At 32.1% G+C, this 25,948-nt stretch overlaps 1 protein-coding gene across 12 annotated transcripts in view; it reads right to left on the reverse strand.

Moving 5' to 3' along the window:
* The window catches only part of dnc (phosphodiesterase dunce), a 350,732-nt gene that overhangs the window by 139,003 nt on the left and 185,781 nt on the right, over window positions 1–25,948 (reverse strand). For 4 of the 12 annotated variants that reach the window (XM_011055922.2, XM_011055920.2, XM_011055919.2 and 1 more), the window contains exon 2: window positions 1,819–3,104. The exons of 7 other annotated variants lie outside the window; for them this stretch is intronic. In XM_011055922.2, coding sequence (XP_011054224.1) covers window positions 1,819–2,795 — 977 coding nt within the window. In that variant the 5' untranslated portion in view covers window positions 2,796–3,104. The remainder of the gene's footprint in view (window positions 1–1,818; window positions 3,105–25,948) is intronic. One more of the 12 variants, XM_011055921.2, reaches the window with a different exon arrangement.

The raw sequence follows: 25,948 nt of genomic DNA on the forward strand, positions 1-25,948 counted from the left end.
AATAGAGAATTAATAATAAAAGTGACTGAATTCCGTTTTCCGTTACTGTTACAGACAAAGAAAAGTAACGATTGTTATCAAAAAAAAAGAACGATAACAAATGGCATAACGCGTTACTTTCCAACTCTGCTTTTCATATAACAATTATATCCTTTAGATATATTCACTACATCGACATATTTCCAGGAAGCAAGAGATAACAAAAAGCAATATTTGATGAACTACACAGAAATTAAGCACTTCCAGCTTTATGTGTCAAAAATAAGCTAAGATGACGCTATGAGAGGCGCTTTCAAGAAAATAAAAGATGACTGTTTCTTTGAATAAAGCAAGGTAAATATTACAAAGCGAACAAAGTGCTCGCAATATTCTGCATTATTCAAAGCTAATTACTTTCATAAAATAATTAGCTCCTACTATATTTTCAATATATTCAATAGTCGATAACACTTGTAACATTAACATTTTATAATATCATTTTTACTTTGTATTTCTGGAATATTAAACGACACATCTTTATTTTAAAAGAGTAAAGTCATTACTATATTTAAATAATATAATTTCCTAAATCAAAGGTGATGTAGTACGCGCATGTAGAAATATCTGTTCAATCGTATCGTTATGTAATTGATATCATCGCAGCGCGTAGTAATGCGCAACATTAAACGCGCCATATGCGTATTAATCGTGAAATACGTATTTGTGTATATGTCGCATATCCTCCGGGCTTTATACGAACAACGCACAGAATATTCTAATATAACATAAAATGAACATATTGTTCGTATTTCGATCAAACAGCATCCAATTAATTCTAAATATGCCTGAAACGAGCACAATTCGCATCACAAAGGAACGTTGGTCTGCGGTTTAAACGCTTCTCTCTACTTACAAGTGACAAGAACAATTACATTTGATTTGCGTTAGTGCAATATGGACTCTCTATCGGAAAGTTTTATAAGAATATTGCTTCTTTATAAGATCACATAAACTTTTTATAGAAAACTCAAAAGTAATTATAAAATATTTCTCTTTTTCTTCTTCTTTTTGAGAAGATATCGAGGTAATAATTTTTTTTGCTACTCTTAATTAAATATATAAAACATTTAGAAATTTATGTAGTCGTAATTTTCTTTTTGAATATAGAAAGAAATTTTTTAATATAGAAATTGATTTTCTTAAATAGAGAATTTTAAATGAGATCTCGAGAAAAAAAAAAACTTAAAATTTTCTATTATTTTCACATTTCAATGAATAATTTCTTCAACAATTAAAAAAAATTTATTGAAATTAGAAATGAATGGTAGTTGTATGAATTTTAAATCTAAAGCTTTATGTTTGATTCACATGCAATGGATGAGAAATCAGGGCGATAATATTATTGCATCAACGTGAGCAACCACGTAGCGTATGTTTCATGTTTAATTTCATGTTTACTCCGTAGCAAATCCAATTCGTCATAATGGCATAATCATTCATATTGTAATAATTGGCATCCCGATGGATTTTAGCGCCATACATAATATTAGATTTTCAGAGATGTATCCATTAAACTCGAGTCGTTGTAATTACATAAACAAATGTTACCTCCGGTTTTGTTATCAAATCTCGTATTTATGTCAGCTAACCTGTACGTTGTTTAACTGTTTGGGAATTTACCCAATAAATTTCCATCGATTTTGATCAATTCCATTATTTTTTTTTTACAAACTGGCGCACAAGCAAATGTTAACATGGCGAATGATCGCCTCGGGCGGTTCTATCTCGAAAACACGGACACAACGGCAGGGCAGGAAATTCGATCATTCAACTACTCACTCTAGAAAGACCTCGGATTCGCTTCGGGGCAACACCAACCTCGGCAATACGATGGCCTTTTTGCGCCGGCTCTTAAGCGTCTGCGTGGCGAATTGGAACTCCGATGTCTGCAATGTCTGTAGGGGCGAATGCGGGCTCAGGATCGTGATTTTGCGGTCGCTACCACCTGGACTGGTGAGAGAGAACACACTGGTCGGCGGCGGCAAACTGAGGTGCTGCGGTATCTTCCTTTCCAATCCGGTGTTGGCGAAAAGGCCGCGTCTGACTTCTGCATTCATACTCTCTTCTCGATGAAGATTCTCACTGCTCTTCGACTCGACCGTCACTATCCTGCGCACGTCTCTCGTAGACGACGTCAGAAAACTTCTGTAGTGAGTCTTGGAGGAGCCTACATGCGTTTCCGAGGACGAGGACAGAGACTCCATCGACTTGGAATCTTCACTGTAACGATCGTCGGCACTCAGAAAGTTTTTCGACGATCGCAGACTCTCCATCGATCTGGCAGTCACCTGGCTGACGCTACCTGTTGTTAACAAATGTTGTTGTTGCTGACGTTGCTGTAGCCTCGAGATGCTCTTCACCTCGGGTTCGTATTCCTCCTGGCTGGAACTGGACTGCGGACTGCGATTCGTCACCATAAAAAGGCCCAATCGCGAGCTATCGCTCACACGTAAGGACGACACCGTCGTTTTTTTACTACGTAGAGATTCAGCATCATCAGGAATATCCAGGGAATAACGACACTTCTCATATAATTTGCGCGTCTTAACAGATTGTGACACATCTTCATCTTTCGGTAAATTTTCTACTTCGTTTTCGGATGCGCACTCCATCGTGTCGGAATCCGACTCCTGCGCTCGCAAAATATGCTGACTGATCTTCGAGGTAAATTTGGAGGTGGAAGTGGTAACTTTTGTAGAGAGCTGGTTCACCAGCGTAACTGCTTCACGCAAGTCCTCAGTATCATCCTCGTCCATCTTTGCAAAGTCACCAAATTATACGGGAAACACTTACAAAAGTTGCTGCAGTGAAAAATAAGAAACGAAGGCTTTTTTCTGTGATAATGTTATATCACAAGGTTGTTAGAAGATTATTGCAAGCAGTTATATATAATTCGTCAAAGAATTAAACTCGTCGAAATTATCAAATTTTCAAACAGGATACGTTCATGATTCCACGTGGATTTCTTCGTCATTAGATTGGAATGTACTGTCCACGACACTTCTTTTCTTTCGATTGCACCATGTGTTCCATCTACACAATCTTGTCGCTTAAGAGCCAACAAGCTGAAAATCAATGACATCTTTCAATATTTTTGGAACATTTTTCTTTAGTTGGAGCACTTGGAGCCAGTTTCAATGTTATTTTTTGCATTTTCCATCAACCTCGCTAATAATTTTCAATAATAACATAAAATTCATAAGTGATTACAAATCAACATTTTTATTATTCAATCTATTGCATGTTTTATTGTCAAACTTTGTTTTTACATTGACGCTATAACAGATAATATTTTAAATATCGAATTAACAAATATGTTTTCAATGTTAAATATAGATTGGAGGTCAAAGGTTGGTAACCGAATCGCAAAGATGAAAGCATCCAAAAGAAAATTGAACTATCGACAGTTACATTTAAAAAAATATTTACTAAATATAAATTTGTCATTGATACCTTTGTACAATAGCGAATATTTATTTTCAATCACAAACAAGTTAATCGAAACTAAAATTCAATTATTTTTATGTCGCATGTTCAATTGAAATTACATACAATAATCGAATCTACTATATTTGTTTTTTAAATTTCATATTTTAAGAATACCGTAATTTTATATTTTCAAGAGATTCTAAAACATTTACATATTTTATTTAGTTCTTTCACGGACAAAAAAAATAATTGATATTTATATAACAAAAGATTATAACAGCAATTTAACTTCCTACAAAGTGCGAGAAAATTAAATTAAAACGATGTAATGCAAATAAAACAACTTTATATATTCAAAGTGAATAATAGATTTTGTAATTATATATATATATATATATATATATATATATATATATATATATATATATGTGTGTGTGTGTATTTTCAAAATTTGATTCATGAATAATGACATAAATTCACAACTTAAACTGAACTATTCTTCTGACGACAAATATTTGTAGAACATGTGTATAAAAAAAAGTAAGAACAAAAAGAAGCATCGAGTAAATTTAACATGGGTTTCTATTGTTGTGTGTGTGTGTGTGTGTGTGTGTGTGTGTATGTGTGTGTGGGCGCGCGCGCGATGAATATTTTTATTTACGCATATAGATTCAATTTTTAGCAACTTGTCTAAGCGGGTAAATTGAATTATTCTTCTGACGACAAATATTTATAGAACATGTGTGCAAAAAAAGTAAGGTAAAAAAAAACATTGTAGTAAATTTAATATAAATTTTTATTGCAATGACGAATATTTTTATTTACGCAGATTCAATTTTTAGCGACTCCCCTAAGCGAGTGATCATTGATTTTTTTATAAATCCAATTAAAGAAAGATTGTGACCCGATTGTAATTAAATTATTTGCTATCGATATTCCCATCCTCCTCTTCCTCCTCCTCCTCCTCTCTCTCTCTCTCCCTCTCTGTCTTTTTTGTTTCTAAGACATTTCTCCGAAATCAGAACATTTATAGCTTCTGTAAGATTTATTATGTCCACCGCAAAATTCACGAATTAAAGCATCTGTGCGCAAAGGTAACTTCCTGGATTTGAAAGCTTCGCTTTCAAGTAACATGCAATTGACGCGCAAACAAGAATTCGATACAAGCTCTTAACAATGGCCACCGGTAAAGACAATACGTACACCGCAGTAGAGTCATTCAATTGCATCCCGCCTTAGTCAAATGTCTGGCTTCAGCGTATAAATTAGAAACGGTTGAACACTTTAAAGCTAGCTTATTTGTGTACCTATAACTTGCAATAATTACAGTAGGAGATAATCTTCAGAAAAGATATAAACAATATCTCGCATCTTTTTTTTTCAGCGGTATTTATCGTAAAAAATATCGTTTGTTTCTACACTAAGAATTTCCTTGTTTCCTTAAGAATAAAAATTTTCTACGTAGAGGCATTTTTAGTAATTTTCATGTTCCATATAGTCCCAAGCAAATAACGTACGCGTTCCAAGCATTATTCACATAAACAAAGTAATTCACGGTATTAAGGGTAGTTGTTGCGGCATGCAAATCGCATTAATTAATACATATGGAAGTGCGCATAAATTATTTCAACCAGTCATAAACGTAATAACGCTATAATCGAGACGACTATTACATAACGTAGTCTAATACTAATAAATTTATATTCCACACATTTGTCATGTTAATTGTACAGTTCGCTTCGGATAATGAGTAATATTAAGCAAATTGAATCACGTTATATCAATGACGCGAATTTAATAATAAACTTGATAAATGTCGAATGAGTATTGAATGTGACGATCTTTGTTGCGATCGTCACGTACTGTAGCAATAATAATCTGACGAGCAATTTGAAATTTTCGAAACAACTTCTGTGCTGATTAGATCGCGCCGGAAGTCAATCAGATGGCCATTCGACCTCGAACGAACTTTCTGTTAAAGAGTAAAGATTAGTCTAGGATGAACAAAATTGCTAAAATTTGATAAATTATTAATAAAAAATATTAAATCCGCGTAAATTAAAAAATCGCATAAATATTACCGCGTTACATTAAATTTATTTTTCGTTTAATTAAAACAATATTTTTGCCGAATTTCAAATTTAAGTTTTGCTTATAATACCTTTATAGCAAGTTTTTTTTATATTGTTTCATCGATTTGTATGTTGTAACGATATTGATCAATCATAGTTAATTCGTTTACAAAGACAGCAATTTACATTGCATTAAAAATTGCTTGCTTTAATTATACTAAAGAAATACTAATATGCTGCACGCTGCTGCCGTTTCTATCAAAAGGCCGGCTTGTAAATAGATGCCAAGAAATTTTGCCAAAATATTTGCGAAACTTCTAGTCATCTATATCAAAGTATAGCAGGTAAAACGATTCTTTGTTAATTTAACGTCTAAAAGCGCGCTCAACTGCCACTCAACATTTAATATTTCATAGCACATGATGAAAACCTCGATATCGAACTTTCAGTGTGTACTTGAACTTTTTCAGCTTTAAAAAGAAAAAAATCGTTTCCTTATTACAATTATATATTTTTAAGAATGGTACGCTAAATCCTTTAAACATTAAACGTTTAATTGTTTTTGAAGACCTCAAGTATTTTATGATATATCTTAGAATTTTAATATTAAAATTTTGAAACTTTAACTTTGGTTAAGTTTCGACTTCTACGAAATTTCATAGTGTTTTTCTCATCTGTGATCTTGACATATAGCGCGGGTACCCAATCTTTTAAAGGACATTAACGCGACGCATTGATGGAAAAATAGTAGTTTTACAATCAGACTTCGTATCGTAAAAGCACTATTTCTTCGGAATGATCTTTTATTTTAAACTATTAAGGACACCCACGTTGAAACCATTCGAGCATATCTACGCTGCAGATTATGTAGCTGATTGCACGCGAGGCTTTACTATAGCATTTTCCTTATCGATCGCGCTCTTGCAATGCATAGGGAGCTTCTACGAAATCATCGCAATGGAAATTTGCACAATGCAATTTAATCTCGGAATGTATGCTTATTGTTATTGCAATAAAATTTGAAAATCGGAATCGCTGCATTATCGGAATCGTTAAACTATTGAGATATATTGCACATTGTATATCAACGCAATTATATGGAATATTATGGATATTGAACTCATTGATTCATTATATGTTTATTACAAATATTAACAATTAATTAACCTAGCAAAGATTATAATTGATCAAATATCCATACTTAAAGAAAAAATATAGTGATAATAACTGTAAAGATGATAATTATGCAAGTTTTATATACATGTAGAATTAATGTAAAATAGTTGAACAAATTATTTTGTAATTTTCAATAACTTTTATAATTCGCGTTAATTCATGTAAAACTTGTACACTAAAAAAAAACCGCGTTTTTGGCCATTTTTAAGTTGTTTAAAAAACGTCATAGAAATTAACTTGAATGATAGCTCCAACCTTAAGTTATAATAGTAAAATAAAGATAAATAAGTACTGTGACAACATTCTTTTGCAGCACAAATATTTTGAAGAGCGCTCACCAATTATAGCGTATGCGTATATGCCATTCGCTATACCTGTACATATACTGTCATTCAAATTAATTATTTGAAAAACGTCACAATCCTATGATTATAATTATCTAATTGATTAGTTAATTTATGTTATGAATTAACCAACATTATGTGTAATAGAAAATGTACATATTATAACACATATAATATTATGCGTAACAAAATACCTTATAATTATTTAACATCAATAAATAAATTAATTGCACAATTATAATCGTAGAATATTGGTATATTTTTTCATATTGTTTTCCAAACAATATAAAAAAAGTTTAAAAATGTTGTAATATAATTGCATTAATGCATTAATATTGATGAATTAAGCAACTGCAAATGATAACATACATTTATTTTACACAATCAATAAAAAGAAATACATTCTCCAAAGTAAAGTTTAAAGTAAACTTTAAAATACTGGGAGAATACAATAGTCAACCATAAACTACTCCTAAATCATTATATAAGCTGCAGTCTCTTTCTATAATCAGAACACGTACTACAATCAGCTGTAATTGTCTCATCCCGAAAATAGGTCGTATCAAATTTAACGAACTAATAGGTCGTAGAAATTTCTGGGGACACGGTAACCTTGTTCCCGGGCTTAAATGAATAGCCGACCTGGTGATTCCACGACGGGCAGTCACGATTTGTTGATGACCACCGGCGTGAAATCGTTCATAGTTTCACCACCCACGCAAGGTAAGGCTACATTACACTTTACTGGTACGACCCCAGTGAAACACGCCACTTCCGGTTAGATCCGTTTACCGAGCTCTATATAACAGTTTCATCGATTCCGGCAATGCACCAGCTGGTTGCATCCAGATTAGGGGAAATGTTAGGTTCTAGGTCAAGTGGAGTAGATTCGTCCTTTCACCTGGATCTATCATGATGCCACGCGATTTGATCATTTCAGTTGAGTGATAGACCATAGGATACTTCATCTCAAATGTATCTCTATACATTTAAATAAGAATGTGCATTCGTTCCGTAAATATTATACTCGACGAGATAGAAACGAGAAATCAAACTTTCTGTTTGCAAGTAGCTTTTTTAAATTATATAAGAGAAATTCTATATTTTCCACGTTACACCTGCAATCTTTATATTTCTTCTAGAATACTCAAATAATGCCCATCCTTCCTACATGAATATTTTATATAAATATTCTATCAGTAGGAAAACAATTTGTAGGAAAAACCGTCCTCTTGAAGAATTTATTAGCGATATGAATTTGATTTAAAGACTTACACCATCTGTACATTTTTTGTGACGCTCGTTAAAACAGAATTCTAAGATCTGTGGATTAATTCAATTTGTATGCATGATAACAACTCGAAAATATCGAAGCTGTTAAAAACTTTGCAACGACGCAAATTCAAACGGGAAGTTTCGCATGTATAATGTACAAAATGAAATATCTATTTCTCTGCGAACGGCATGACGGATGTTTAATGTCGTTTCATATTGATAGCAACGGAAATGCACGAGAGTTGAAATTCAAGTTTCTTATATACGAATTGAAGATTTTATTCCGCAATTTTAGAAAGAGTTCGGAAGGATGTATAAACCAATATAAATCAAATAAAAAAATTATTTAGAAAATGAGAAGAATCTGAAAGAAATGATTTTTGTATTAAATTGTTGTATTAAATTGTTGCATTAAAATGATAATATTTTTGCATATTGTAATACTATAAACATAAATAAAGATGAGTGCAAAGTATACAAAAGAACATTAAAACGCTATTTAACATTAATAAAAATTTCGTCCTTGATAATCGATTGATTATTCTCGCCGACGCCAAGGTATTGAAACTGCAAACTGCACTGTTGATTGTTTTAGTAGATTCTTCACCGAAAGAAATGTGTATTTACATCTGTTTATAATATTCCGATGGAACCAACAATACATAATAGTTACAATTCTCGCATTACATTTATTTACATATATGATTTCAATTTTTCATAAAATTCTGCGGGACGTCGAAATACGCTATCGCATGCAAATGTATGATAAAATCGCGATATATTGCGTTCATAACCGTTTGTCTTCGAAAAAGATCAAGGGGGGGGGGGGGCAGAAATGCTCCAAAGTGTCACACGAAAATCGGCAATTGCACAAAATGTAATTGCCTACTACAGCTGCTTTCGTAACTTGCATCGCGGCAATGTTCCACTAATTAAACGCATGATGCGTTGTGCTTGCGTTATGCAACAACCTGCACACATCTATCTCATAACTTCAATCTAAAATTACACGCTAAATCATGTTAGAAGGTTTCGTGTATAATCAGGAGCGGTCGATATGAGTGAAATTGAGTGGAAACAAAAACTCGCATTGTTCTGCAACGCATTTATTACGCATATATAGATTTTTTCCGTTCTGTTTGTAAGTACGCTGGCACAGCTTCATGGGAGCGGCATAATTTAATTATTATAATTTTTAATAATTAATAATGTTTTTATTTATTCCCTCTATAAATGTACCATTATAACTTAATATAAAAGGACTTTATAATACAGTTCTAGTACAGTTCTAAGTAATCACAAAAACATTGCATTATTTATCTCGTAATTCTACAAAATGTTTAACACATATATGAAGATGTTCTTCTTTCTGTTGGTAATTGTACTGGACAGCTTTATCGCCGGAGCTGCAGAATTCAGTAGATTTTTAATAATTAATAACGTTCTTATAGATTCTCTCTAATGCCACATGCATCTTTATAAGACAACCGTTAATATAAAAAAGCGTTTTCTATGCAGTTTCTGCATCAGTAATCACAGAAACATTATATTGTTTGCCCTTTTCGTAATTATTAAAGATAACTATAATTATTAAAGATAAAATATAATTATTAAAGATAATCTAATTATTAAAGATAACTTACTCAATATGCGATTATTCTTTTTAGAATTAACTGCGATCATTCAGCCTTAACTTTGCCCTACAGTTTGTACGCGGACGATGAGAGGAAAATTAACCGGTCTCTCAACTTTAGTTTCTGTTATTAAGCAAAGTTGAAAATGGACTTTATTTTTATCTCTTGATTTATTATGTCAAATTTATAATAAATATATGTAATCCTCCGTCGATGAATTTTCCGAATAAAATAACTCATAATAATCTTCTTATTTCGCTTGCCAGTCGATATTTAATTGGATTTCGATATCAAATAGTTTATACTGATAATAATGTACGCACGAGCTCTTAACAGCAAATATATTAATTGCGGATTTATTTAATGGATTTACTATAGAAGAACTATTCGCGTTACATTATACTGTGTGTGTGAAATTATGCTAACGAGTGGCGCTGAAAGCTGACAACGCCGACAATGTTCGAGGACACGACGTCACTTATGAAAATGGTACGTAAAGCTCGACCTGCTCGACACAATACTTGCATATCTAGAAAAAACTGGAATGAACTTGTTTATCACGTACGGCGCAGGTAAATGAAATTTCAATCTTGGACTTGATGCATAGCATCGCGATATAAGAAATCATTCGCCTACGGCACGTTGGTCTCGTCAGTAAGTATGCGGGGTGATTCATGATCGTTTTCGGGCTTCGCTCGAAATAAAATAGGTGAGCCTCGCGTTTTTGCCAGAAATAGATCGCAGCGAACGACGGACCTCTGAGTGCGGGCAAATACTTTCTGATTTAAACCGACGAGTGTTGCTACTCATAGCGTCTGACAGATTCGCTTAAAATCTCTTCGATAATTACAGCATGCTATCGGTAAACGATCCTACTGATATCATCTCCCGTTTTCAGCGCAAGTGGTGCGTGTATACATTTCACTTTTTTCACATATAAATTCCGCTTTTATTTCTCATATTTCGTGTCGAGAAACGTGCGCTATAAGATATCTTATATTTTGTAGCGTGATAAACAAGTTCATTCCAGTTTTTCTAGAAATGCAAGCATTGTGTCGAGTTTCACGTACCATTTTCATAATTGACGGCGTGTCCTGGAGCGTTGTCCATTAAAATGTATAAATCCTCTTAAAAAATTATGTGCACAGAAAATCATTTTAAATATTCGCATGATTATAAAAATGTTACAAAATTTGCATGATATATTTATACAAGTGATTCAGAGAAAACTGCAGCATCTGAAAAATAATCTTTTATTTTGCTGTCTCCATAAAAATCACTATTAGCGATATACCAGAAACCAATGTACTAATTTAAATTTGATATTTAAATTAATGATAACATCATGATGAATAGAAAAATCAAGATTTCATTCCGTGAAATTTCCCTGGCTCTTCTTCAGCTTTTAAATGCAAAGCATCTGATCGTGAAGTGGCTCAATTCGAAACGAAGCGAAAAATTGCGTTGCAAGTTATAGATGCTCATCATTTATCCTTTGCCGGTGTTTTCACTGAACGTGAAATATTTACTAACTTAATTACAAATAATGAGATAGTACAGAGTTTATACGTTGGTGTTGTCGCGAACGAAACTTTAGAGCAATAAAACGCCGACGTTAAAAAAACTTGGAGACTCTAATTTAATTAATTCACAATGAGATAACTGCGCATAAATTATATTAACATCTAAGCTACCCTGAGGTAATTATAACTAATTTTCGACGCTCGAAATTACATCGGCGCTTATCTTGTTTAGCTGCAATCTTTAATTTTGGATACATAGTTTCGTATAAATCGTATAAAGGTGAAATAATTATCGAAGTTTCATCTATGTTGTATCATGTATTTTACATCAGGGTTAATGAACACGTCTCAACTTGCTTCGTTACAGCGACTTCTTTCGAAATAATTTCTTCACAGAGAGGAGAACGCAGCAAGTTGCACAGTAAGGCACTCGTACGTGAAACGCAAGAGGAATCAGCTATAGAGAAAGTTTTCTCTCAGCATCGGAACATAGCACAAAAGTTTCAAGATTCAAGTAACAAGCACGCTCCTAAGCCTTCTTTTCACGAGAAATGGATGCTTTACGAGCTGTTTAAATACGCAGAATGCAATCTTCTGCACAAATGATAATCGAAAAAGAAAAAGAAAATTTCCTCGAAAAATAAAATGAAATAAAATAGAATTCAAATATAAATGCAAAAGCATCACATGGAATTACCTTATACTCTCATATCGGCGATAGCTATTGGTATTAAGAAATAAAAAAAAGGTGGAAATCTCTTGAGGGTTCCGCTTGTTCGTCCAAGGTCTACCCCTAAAGAATAACTTTATCCCAGAAATTTGCAGCGGTAGAAAAAAAATAAAGAGACTTCGAATGTGACGCAAATAATACAATTTTAAACGAAATAATCTTCTTTCTTTCGTTATCCAATAAAATTTTTTCTAATTTTATATATCCCTTATTTTTCCTTCTTATTTTTTCTTCTAATTTTTCTCGCAATAACTTTTTCCTTTTGATTCCAACATTAGTTATATACTCCGACGTATATAACTGTGATGATATTTTATACCACATTAAATTAAATTGAATGGATGAGACACAGACTATAGCAGCTGGCAGCGACAAGCTGTATGTGTTTCAATGTATCAATTGATTTCAATATGCCAACGGCATGCTTTAGTCCCATCATAAATTTTCAACATCATTAAATGATCTATTTAGTAAAAAAGAAAATAATTTTCGGTTCATTTCAAAACGCGAAAAATTCACCCTTTGAAACAATCTACAAACTAATTTATAGCCTAGAAACCTCTTCTGCTTTTGCTTGAAGCAAGATGCATCGTTTCCGTGCACGCGTCAGACACATTTTTCTCCGTTACCTCAGCGATATTTCATCTAATTTTCAGTGCATTCATATTTTCAGTACATTCATACTTTCAGCGAAATGTCGAGTACGTTTTCGACGACCATTAATTGCAATCCTCCAAACGCATATTAAACATGCCTTAGATTTCTCTGGATCGAGGAAATTTGACTCATGCTGCCTTAAATCATGCGCTCAAGTGCTACAATAAATCGTAAGAATGATTGTTATGATCTTCGTTAACGACCGAGGATTCAAGTGGTTGTAAAAAGGTCTCAGAAAAAATATGTACACACCCGATAAACTTTGCAAGAACTCAACTTGGGTGAGTAAATGAGTCTCAAATAGAAAACAAGTGTCTGTAATTGTCGCTTTAATGTCATTTTGAGAAGGTTTCTTCTTCTTAAATAATCATTTGCAGCGACATGTGTCATGCGTGGAAAACGTTTTGTGCATTCAGAAACAGCTGTCTTGTTGTTCCTTTCTTGTTATAAATAAGCGTATTTAAAGTGGATCAGACACTCAAGAGAGTATAGTTCTTCGGAGACTGCATCGGTTCCTATGATATTTTAAATTTTGGCGTGCAGCCAACAATGTATTCTCCAAATGAGACCAGCATCAGCGAGGCATAGCGAAAGAAGGGAAAAAGGGGAAATCTAGTGAGGGAGAGGCAGGATAAAAGTCTAGATTTCCGAATAATGCCATTTCTGGGTTGGAATTTGAAATTCATGTCATAAGGCCACACGAACTGCGTGTAAAGAAAATATGCTGCAACGTTTGTTCTACGAATTATTCACCGCTATAAGAGACGCATGCAACGCAGAAGACGTCGAGTAATGGCATAAATTATTTCGAAGAACTTAAAAGGCTCGCTTTAGAAAGAACGTGCGTAACTATTTCTAAAGTGTTTTCTTATTTTAAAAAAACATAGGAAAGTATCTTGAACGCGATGTATAAACAGATAAAATTTTTTAAATGTAAAAAAGTATTAGAAAAAGAATTATTAGAGAAATACAATTACAAAATAACATTACTTTCTGATGGAATGATGAGGATTAAATGCGAATATCACATAACTTTTGCTTAACACCTCTTGTGCGGCAAACGCGAAATAAAGGTAGGTAGACTTAAGTAATTGGAGCAGCTCGTATGTCACGTCGGAAGTTGAGTATCGTTGACCCCGTCGGCTCCTAATAGAAAATCCGACGGCGCTGTCGTCCCTGTATAAACCATCCATTTACCTCAGTCAACCAAGTGGATGATGGCCACTACAAGCTTCCGTCACAAAATAAATCACACGGTAATCACGATTATCGCTATCGATCACCGTTAATCACCAGATAAATCTTTGCATGTTTGAATGACATGAATGCGTATATGCCTTTTCGGTCTTTCTCCAAGCAAATTTATTAGACAGGAAATTATGGTATACTTTTTACACAAAATTAGTATTTTTGATATCTAACTAAGTTTCTCTATGTCAATAGTTTCATTTAATTAGATGTTAATTAAAGTAAAGACGTATTTTCTTTAATTTAATGCAATTTTTTAATTATTTAGATATATAAACATTTTTTAAAACTACATTTGAGTAAAAACTTAATTAAATTGTTTAACGATAATTTTGATGATAATTTTTTAAATTTAATATCATTTTTTAATTATTTAGATACATAAACATTTCTCAGCCTTTTTAAAACAGAAACTGAGTACTTAATTAAATTGACAAATAATAACAAACCATTTTATTTTAATAAATTTCATATAATAAATAATAAGTATTCATTACTCAATAAAACTTATCAATATAAGTATGATAATATTAATATTCTCTTGAAAATATTTAAAAGAGGTCAAACAGAAGTCATTAACAGAATCAGTAAGGTATACTAATACTAAAATAGAATCTTCACTGAGTTTTGCGTTAATTAGAAACGGAAATTACTGTAATAAAAGTACCATGAAAAATGTATTTCGAATGAATTCATGTAATGCTCATTTCGTTTTCCACGATAACTTATTCATTTTTATTTAATTGTGGCAGAAAAGAAAATAATTATGCTTATTCTAAAATTCTTTTCTATATATATCTCTCTCGCGTGCACTATATCTATATATTACAATTATACATAAAAACTACGTCAAAATATTTCAATTTCGAATTTGTAATTGTATAAATTATTGGCGACATTTGGATAATACAATATTATTTAACGACGAAACGACGAACGCTTGGTCCAAATAATTTCAGAATTATTCGTCTCAAACGTATCATTCGTCTCATTAGATGAAATAATCGATATAATTGGAACACATACATGGAACATTGTAATAGTGTGAATCGCGTTTATCCATGAAAATGATGAAAGGATGGCAGGGGACTGTTTATCCCGAGTCGACCAAACGCATGTGCATCCGACACATTCATTGTCGTTAACATAACACTGTCTTTAGTCGGCATGTTAATTAATCCTCTATTGTAACGTGGAACGTAGTCAGTATTTGATTACGCGAAACGCCTAATCCACATTCTGCTCAGTCGTGTTAGCAATAAGTTAGCGGCAGATTAAATTTTGACGCGCAGACTTACAGTGCATCAGATTTACATATGTCTAACTTAAATATAACTTTAATATTCGCGAAAGCTCAAACGTGCTTTTCGTCGCGGTTATTGTTTATTTCAACTTTTTTTATATATAACACAGCTTTGATATTTAATATTATAAATTTTTCATATTATTTTCATATTATTTTCGTATTATTTTAATCTCCGAACGAATCTTATATTATCATCTTTTATTAAAGTCATATTGAAACATGGATTATTTGAACAAAAAACAATAAAACGATGATACTTTGTCTGTAAAACGCGAGTTACTTGGGAGAATGGTTCGCACGTGCCTCGTAAACACGATTTATTTCTCGGTGACATTCTCTATTCCTTCCTTCCGTCATTTCTATCCGTTTCCGGCACATAACGTCTATGCAAAAATATAGTCAATTTATTTGAATATTATTTTAATTTGCGCGACTCAGTTAAATAAAAAGCTTTATCAAAGAAGCAAAATGAGAAAAATATAAATTCGTATATGCAACTATTGTTAAATTTTCAATCATAAAAAAATGTAAATTATTCATACTTGTGGAAAATTTCATAATATATCGTGTTGAATGTAACATATGTTAAATATTAAAATTTAACAAAAAAAAATAACCGAGATAAAATGCAAGAGTCAGGATAAAACGAACGCAGATACAGAAACACGTAAATCGCTTTTTTTTTTATACATATTTCTTAAACGAGTTTTAGGTGTGACAGTTACAAACGAGCGGGAAAGATTTTAAGTTTTCTAGTGAAATATGACATTGTTCAACTTATTCTTTATAATTTTGGAAGTTTAATGCTATTTGTCCTTATCCGTAGTTTTGGAACGATTGCAACAATTACAATTTATTATATGTTTGAAATTAGAGCTATTATAGAAATATAATTGGCAGTTAGAATCATCGTACATGGGATTCAATTACAAGTGTGACGTGTAATTCACGAATCGGATAACCGATATATCGATGCAAATACGAAGAGCAATCAATCGTCAAAGGTTCACGTTTTAAGCATAAGCTCCGCGCGACGGATTATAATTCCTTTGGAATTGCTAGCAGAGAAACATAGCTAATCGCATTCATGACGATAACAATTGATTAATAATTAACACAACTTGTCATACTTCCTGTAGAAATATTTACCAATTATTACGACGACAATTAATCAATAATTAATTATAGTCTATTGTACCTTGGAATGTTTTCTTATTGCTTATTGTGTTAACAGAACACCTTCATTTCACGTAATTTTTTTCTTGTGCAATTTTAAATTGAGAAATACAATAATTAGCAATGATAAAACAGTCTTAATAATAAATTATAATAAATTATAATATGTCATACATTTTAAATTTCTTGCAGTGAAATCTCACTATAAATTTTTTATAAAAAACATACTTCTATTACAATCAATCAATTGAGAAGCTTATATGAGATCGACAAGTTCAGCTGTTAATTTATGCAAATACCACCTTGCAGTTATCATTAGATTTTAAATCGGCATTGTTTACTGACGTGATAAATGACTAAGTAAAAATTTTATTTCGCCACGTGTTGAAAAATTTACATACTAAATCTTCATCCTTTTATTAGCGTAAATCCTCCGGAGATCTTCCTCGCCTTCATTTTGTCGACAGAAAATTACGCATCAGTCCGAAAAAGACAAAGAATATATCAGTTAGGCTGACAATATAATGAGTTTTCCTAATCGAAATTTCTTCCTATAGTTGGCCGTATTTGCCTGCGTATTTTACTGGTATAATTCATTTTAATTCGACAGAAAATCGAATAGTGAAGACGTCAGAGAATCTCAAACAAATCACGTTATGCAATCAAGATTAAGATAATTCTTCGCAAACAGCGGAGAGATTCTTCGATAGAGATTTATAAAATAATTTTTCATGCAGATATTAGCAATTGCAATTTATTCGTCTAGAAACAGTGAACGACATATTAAAAATTGTCTCGTGTCGAGCAATGTTACTAAATGATATGCACAGAAGATAACATGTGGCAATATTATTGTCTGGCTCATCATTATTGGTGTAATAAATGCATATTAGCATGTACGTGATAAGAATACCGGTTCATGCTGGATAAGATAATATATGGGAAACAGACAATTATCAAAGGCATCTGCGATTCGGTATAACATCGATGTATTGTACTATTTCTAATATAATCAAATTTTTTAAACAACACATAGCTAAAAAAGTAAAGAGTATTGGTCACAGTCAAATATACTTTTAATAATTAAAAAGGGAAACAAGGTAATAAATTTAACAAAATTTTGCAAAGTTTGTTCGTTTTAATTAAAACATTTGATAATAAAAATTAAAAAGTTAAAATAAATGAGAGTTTTCAATTAGTAAGAAAAAAATCAGCTTGAAATTATAAAGCAATATTAATCTGGATCAATCTTTATAATTTATATAAATTCGAATGAGCAATAAGAATTTTATCATGATTCACTTCTTAAATATCGTAAAGTACTTTCGGATTATTTCATTGAGAATTCACTTACAACTGCTGACGAATAATGTTTAATCTGTTTGTTTTGGCGATTTGTATACACGTAACACTCTGTTTAGTATTCCGAACACAACGCATAGATTCGATCCGCTTTCCGTAACAAGCGTCAGCCGTAAGAGCGAGCTAAAAGCACACAGCTGATCATCAAACAACGACAGAGTTTGTTGAAGCCGAGTTGACTGTTGCCATTAGAACGCCTTGCATTTGGATTCACTGGCAGGATTAATCACATCTTGTGTAAATGCGTCGTCATGGCGCGTACTCCATCATTTACTGGTCATTATCGAAGTAAATCATTGATTGCAAGACACGTGCGAGTAAATTGCATTAATAATTTCGTAAAGAGTGTGTGATTGCGTGTGGTTTTATTTAGAATAATATAATATTATTCTCGATGCAACGATATTACATTTCAATATTAATCAAGGTTCACTAAAATCTTGCTCTCTCAGAAAAGTTCCTTGAGAATTCCCAGATATTTTCTAAGTATTTTTATTCAAAATTCCAGGTAAGAGATCAGAAAATTCTTTAAAATTGCATTTTTAAAATAAATTAAAGTACAAATAACGCTAATAAACTATATATTGAAAGTAATAGAAGACAGAGATTTTCTTCATAAGACTAAATATCCAACATTTTTTATAATTGACGCAGCAAAATCTAAAGGAAAAGACTCATCAAAATAGTATTTATATAATATTATTGAGCTACTCTATTCTAAATAGTCTTTTATTTTCGCTCTGATTTCTTTCATAACAAATTATTCTCTGGCGAGGCACATGAGAATGTAAATACACGGACATATATATATTATTATTGCCATAATATCTTGCATTATCAAGAAAAAATGCTCAAAGAAACAATAAACTTTGCAGTGCAAAGAAATGATGAACGACATTTGATAATTTTTTAAAAATCCGCCCTCATCACTGCAATTTTCAAAGAAATATGTTTATTTATATGAAATTTCATTGAAGGTGAAAAAAAGTCAAAAAAGAATAAAGTTTGGGTATATCGATTGATTTTGTTAATTAATATTAGTGTCAATAATATAAACACATTATGTGCAAGAATTATAAAATAACTTTCATTTGCTCTTATTTTCTTTTATAAAGAAACTATGTCTTCAAAAAGAGATGGAATTTAAATTTAAGAGTAAAATTCCAAAAATTTCCCGATAAAATGAGCATGATGATTCTCAGGAATAAAAAAAAATTCAGGATTTTTCAGGTTTTTGCAGGTAAATGCCCTACCAGCATTATCAACGCCGTTATAATAAGAAATTTATTAACATTAGCGATGTAATTATTCGGACAAATAAATTAGTATAGAATAAAATAAAGTATTGTATTATAGTAGTGTAATATATTATACGCTGTGCATTCCCTTGGCGCGCTATTGTAATATCAAGAGACACGACTTTGTCTCTTGATATTACAATAGTAATTATACAATAAAATACAAAGTGCATGAAAACTGTTCATTGCAAGCTAATTGTGATTGCTTCTATGGCTACTATCAGTTAATTAAATTCTAGTCCCAACAGTTCTTTATCCCTGATCAAACGGCCATGACATATGAGCAGTAATTGGAAGAGACCGAATGGCAGCGTTCCTGTCACATAAATTCCATTAGAGCTGGCATTGAGTTGAATGCTCTGATTCACATAAAATGAACGCAGATCAACATTATTGAATATTAAATAAAATTTCGAACCAATCTAATATTTAAATTATATAGTATTTTTAAATTTGCTTTTAAAGACCATTTTATACATATCTCTCACGTTAATCACTTGAGGCATCTTGTCAATATTTGAATGTACATTATTGTGAAATAAATATTTTATATCATGCAAATTAGGGTCTTGTATTTTTGTTAACTGTATAATGTAACAAAATATACCTTTTGTCACGCACAAAATATTTTATCGTGTTTAAATTTGAATAATATGTATATTAGTACGTAAGCACAGCTCATACATTGTGTGAAATTAATCATCGGTTGTTCGCTGTCACATGCATCTATAACTTAGGTTAATAGTAATTGATGATATAATATGCATTAGAGATATAGATGAATCAACGGAGAGAGACATCGAAAAGATGAATGTATCTCTGATATGACGAAAATCCGGTAACTAGTATAATTTATTATGATTAAATAATAGGACAATCCTAATTTTTTATAAAATAGAAATTATAGCATATTAACGTTCATCATCTAGAATATAAGACTATAAAAGCAACGATTATATCCGTTGACCTTTTAACACTGATAGGACTATAGGGATAAAGATATCTTTCTTACGAAGCGCTCTCGCTTCGTACATAAATAAATTACATATATGCTCAAGAATAAAGCGCTTTGTGTTTGATGATCTGCTTGAAATAGAAATTTATATTAACAAAAATGACTCTATATTCAACAAAATATTCTCCAATAAAATATTTCATTTCCGAATACATCAAGAGGTATCTTCAACGCGGCAGCAATTTGCATTTTATTCATGCAGAAAGGATATTATATATATAAAAATTTATTGGGTATTATGTTTCTACTTCATTTTGCTATAAAATTATAGTAAAATGAAGTAGAAACACAATAAATACTCAATAATACTCAATAAATTTTATGCGTGTGATCATTGATATTATAATAGTGCTATATAAAATTTTTCCATGACCTTATATTTAAGAAGCAAAAAATGTCTTTAACGTGTTAAATTCATCTGACAGCGAGATTGAAATATGTAGATTTACAGGAAAGTGAATTGACGAAACAATGTATTAAACATCAAGTGAGATGATTGTCGATAATGGACAATCGGTTAGCTTCCTTTGAAAATTCCAAAGTGCAAACCCGTCAAAAATTTTTTATTAGCACTTGAAATGTATAATTTTTTATTTGAAGACGTCGTACAATAAAAGTATTCAATCAATATTACAGATAACAATAAAATTCGATTTGACATTACGCGATTTTTTACGCGAGTCAATAATAATTTTTTAGATTAATATTATATTTCTTGCATAAAAGGTTTCAAAAAGAATTCTAAAATTTGTTAATCTTACACTTAATTAATAATTATGTCCTTTATACTAATAAAATATTTGCTTTTTTATCAATTTTTATTTTTATAGTAACTTCGCTTTATGCTTTTAATAAGCAGGAAATAATTTGGTACTTCTAGTGTTAAAAGTTTAGCAAACGAAATTTTTCACGTTTCAAATAAATTAATTTCAGTTTAATAAATTGCTATAATAAAACTCTTAAAAATATAGAAAAAAATGCCTTTATTAATCCGTGCATAATTATGCAATCAACTAAAGGAATGACACGTCGGTACTTACGTATTATGCATTATGGAGATGCATTTCCCCAGACAGTTCGGAAAGTTTTCTAATAACACCATGTATCCGTATCGTGACACGTATAATTAGTTGTCGGATCGAATATAGAAGCGGAATGGATATCACCAGGAAAAAAAATTACCTATTACCTAACATATCTCCTAATAGACGAAAAAAAAGAGAGAAATAAAAATATTGCTGGTTTGAATTTATTTCGCATTTTAAAACATTATATAAGATATTGTATTTAATAAAGAATATAGAAAAAGTACAATAGAAACAATATTATACATAGTAATAAAAAAGATATGATTAAGAAGGAAAAAATTAGAAATATAAAAATGTAAATGATCAAGATAGCAAGATCGTCAAGATAGCAATATCAATACGTTAGTCGTGAACATATATCATAACATTATAATGTTCAATTTCCCGATGCATTTCTCCTGTTTGCAGAGAGACCATGAGTTAAGGTATTAACGAGCAATTTCCCAAGCATTATGAAGCAAATGTGTTAATAATACAACATCCATTGAGTGTCCGCGACCCATTTAACTTTATTAGTGCTGGTGAAAGTATAACAATGTAAGCCATGATTGTCATATGTTTGAATGACATCCTCACGATTTAAATTATATTTAGATTATTCACGAGACAAAACGGTATAATCGACGAAACCTTTCAATTACTTTTATCGATTATTAAATTTTAATGTTTTATTTAATCGCAATTATTTAAAGAACTAAATTCTTGAGAAAATAAGAAATAATGTACGATATTTTAATCGTAATTAAAGTTTTAATTAGAATTTGTAACAAGTAAATTAAATTTTACATAATCAATGCGTCGACTTGCGCATGAAAATGTTTTCAATTATATCTTAATTTCTCAAAGCCAACAGAGTTATTTGCTTATCTTTTTCAGTAAAGTTAATAAAAAAATTAAACAATTTAGGTCTTGTTTGTTTCCTTTCTTTCCTGACATTGTGCATTCACAGTGTTAGAAAAGTTTGTAAAAGCATCTATCTCAATTAGTCCGGGGTATTGTACTGTAAAAGTAAACTCCAAGTTGAGATGATGCCCAGAAATAAACTAAAGTGCACAATCCCTGGAGAAATTAAAATTTATCTTGTCAAGACAAAAGAAATGTTGAAAACATTATTATAAACTCTTCAAAAGTCAAAGGAGAATTTGACAAAATATTTCATTAAACGTGTGTTCTCTTTAAGAAACTATAACTCTTTAAATAATTTAAAGCGAAAAAATTATACTCATAAAAGTAATTTTACAGCACATATATTGTATAAAGGGATGGAAATTCTATAAATTCATTATGAAGCTCTAATCATATTATACAATTTTTATAACAGAATGATTTTTAATGATTTTTATAAAAAATAATTCGCAATCACTCGTCCATGTTTCATCAAAAATCGTTCATTATAAAATAAACTGCTTGTCGGATCTATTATATCTTGTTGATATTATTTGTCATTGATCATCATGAGAAAAATAACCAGCACGATTGTTACGTAGAAATCGTTAAAATTAACGAGTATCGGAAGATAATATCGTTAGTAACGTAAATTTCCTATTCCTTTGTCTACTCTCGATTCGTGTTTTTTCCTCGATTTGCAAAGCTTGTCAAGGCGGGGCAATTCAATGTCACTATATATTTCCAAAACCCCCGCAAGTCATATTGGTTATGTCAAAGTCGAGTAATACTCTTTCAAATATGTGCTTCATATAAAAGAACGTTATTCTTCAAAAAAATATTACATATCATATTTTTATGAAAATATGAATCTAAATATTTTATTAAAATCATTTCTGCTGGACACAGTTACCGTTGCACATTTATCATTTATTATAAAAAGAAGTTTGATCCAAAAATATTGAATATTGGAGTTTCATTGCTGTTTTCTGTTTTAAACTTCAGTTTTCCTTGTAATGAATTTATGAATTTATGAAGTTATGAATTTTATGATAGTGTTCTCTTTAAAATGATTAATTCTGTTAAAATGTTATCTTAACGTTACAGCTGTATCGCGTCACTAATCGTTCTCTTCAACAGACTTTTAGAAATTTAATCTCAAACGAAATAGGAAATATTATTTCCTAAATCGCACTTCGCATATCGGTTATCCACGCCCGACTATCGTTCAATGTCATAAAAAACGATCGTAGAAGAGCAATCGAGCGACAAAGCGCGCTGAGTTGGTCGTTAAACTGTCGAACGGGAGAAGTAAAAAAAATGAAAAAATGAATGCGAGTTACATTTCGCAGAATAAACTTCGATATGCGCGAAATTTGCAAAAATAAAGGCTGGCTAGAAAGATCGTGTTGCACTTTTTTTTGCACAGGTGTGACTTTTCTCAGCACGACGGCCTACTTTCCGCCCTGACATCGTCGATGCGACGTCTACCGACATGCTATCACGTGGCAGCGAGCACCGGCTGCTCCGAGTGTCAATGTCGACAGCAGTTTGGCGAAAAACAAAGTTAGTTCTGGCACACGGTCTGCACGCAGTCATGCACACAGGCACGCAACAATTTTTCCGGATATAATTAAATTCGCCGCGCGCGACATGGAGAGCGGAAAAGCACAGAAGACCCGTCCTCGCGTCCCGAGGATCTCGCGCAACGAATGGATCGTGAATTCGACGAGGGTGGAAAAATAACAGAGCGGAAATAGATCAATTAACGGAATCGACGGCAAAATTCGATGGCGAGCACAGGGTTGTGCATACAATCGAACATTTTTGGATTAATGACTTATTGGAGTACCGCGCGTTGCGTGTTACGCTAAATCGAGGTCGTTTCTATTATATCGGTAAAAATTTAGCGATCCCGTTTCATTAACTATTATTTAGAATAAAACGGAAATAATTCATGCGTAATACATAACGGTTTACAAAAGTATGCTTTTATTTAATGCTTTTATTTAATTTATCCGTGTGCCAACACTCAAAGCTGACCGCGTGCACATAATATCATTGTTATAATATATCTCGTATATTTCTTCAAAATAATTAAATGAATTTTTTTCCCCGTGGCGTTAGCGTGGCTCAGGCTAATTGAATGTAAGAGATTTATGAACGGCTTAGATAAAAAAAAAATGATATTTTTCTTTCCACCTCAGAGTTCTATCAAAGTCGTAACAAATATTTCGTTATGCGTTTGGCCTATTTTCGTTTTATCAAATTTCAATTGTAAAGTTGAGCGCAAGAGCGTATTTATAAATGTTTCGAAACTGCGTCACTACAGGGGAATTAATTCAATGCATTGAAAAAACAATGTTCGCGGTTGCTATAACACAAAGCCAGAATAAAGATGCAAAAATACTCGATATTATCATTAAATCATTTGATGAGTGATATTGGACTCGATAAAAATCGTCCGATTATGTTAAACGCGATATTGCGCTGTCATCTACTTTACCGATTTATTGATTAAAAATTTAAAGAGCTCTGTAGAATGTCAAGCCTTTTGTTTGTTGAGTTCAAGGTTCAAACTTTTAAAGCTGAACAAAGAACTTGTTCTATGGCAAAAAGTAATACATATGTCGACGATATCTATCAAGGTATATGTCGTAATGAGCACTAGTGAGAATCAATTTTCTTGCAGTAACCTGTCAACGTTTTATTTACACAAGTGGTACCGTAATAATAGAGTTCCTCTTTTCATTTGTCCCTGAAATAAGAAAAACTCTTCCGAAACAAGTTGTATTCTCATTATCGTGCGCAGTTTGCTCTTACAGACAATGTTACGCTTCCTTTATACCTTCAACGGGACCCTCTCAGTGTCAGTACTGAAACGAGATAAAGGCAAACTTTTTTGTTTGCTCGATTATATTCTTTCTACGACTGTCATCGCGCTGCTGCCCGCAGGTGAAACGGCAGGTTGTTAGGAAAAAAAATTGGACGCAATACACCACGAGCTGCGACGCGACGTTTTATCTATTAGACAAACATTTCTCTTTGAATAATTGAAAACTACGTATCTCAAATGTCACGCGAGGGAAGCGTATTACTTTATTTTATAAAAAAAGTATGTCCTGTGCATGAAAGATCGACAAACTCGTGTTACACAAAGTGACTGAATGAGACTTCATACGAACGAAATCGAAACGATCAATTCATAATGAGTTCCATGCTGAAAGGAGAGAAATCTAGTTTCGTGATACAATAGCTATCTTTTATCTTGTCATTACGCGCGAAAGGGTTATCACGCGTGCATCGCTAATTAATGATGTCGGTTTGTCATGTGCTTTCCTATTACGTTTGCGAGGTGATTCTGAATGCATCGCCTGCTGAGAGATAACGTTGGGAATATGAGACGACATTCGTCCCGCGATGCATATTCGCGTTCTTAAGCTATTTGGACGGAGATGAGAAGATCATAACAATAGTTCCGTGATAATTTACACGCAACTATGAAGAGATGAGCCTGTTTTCGTGCAACTTTATATCGCGTAAATTTGATCCGCTGAAACTATTCGGCAATTAAATTGCGCGTAATCGTCGCGTAACACAGAAATAGCGGTTAGGCTTCTCGTCATTTGCTTCTAACGTCGTATAACGATGTAAACCGAAATTTCTCACTGGCTCGAAAATATTTTAGAAA

Source organism: Acromyrmex echinatior, chromosome 1 (assembly GCF_024713525.1).
Source record: "Acromyrmex echinatior isolate Ae372 chromosome 1, ASM2471352v2, whole genome shotgun sequence".
Taxonomy (NCBI): Eukaryota; Metazoa; Arthropoda; class Insecta; order Hymenoptera; family Formicidae; genus Acromyrmex; species Acromyrmex echinatior.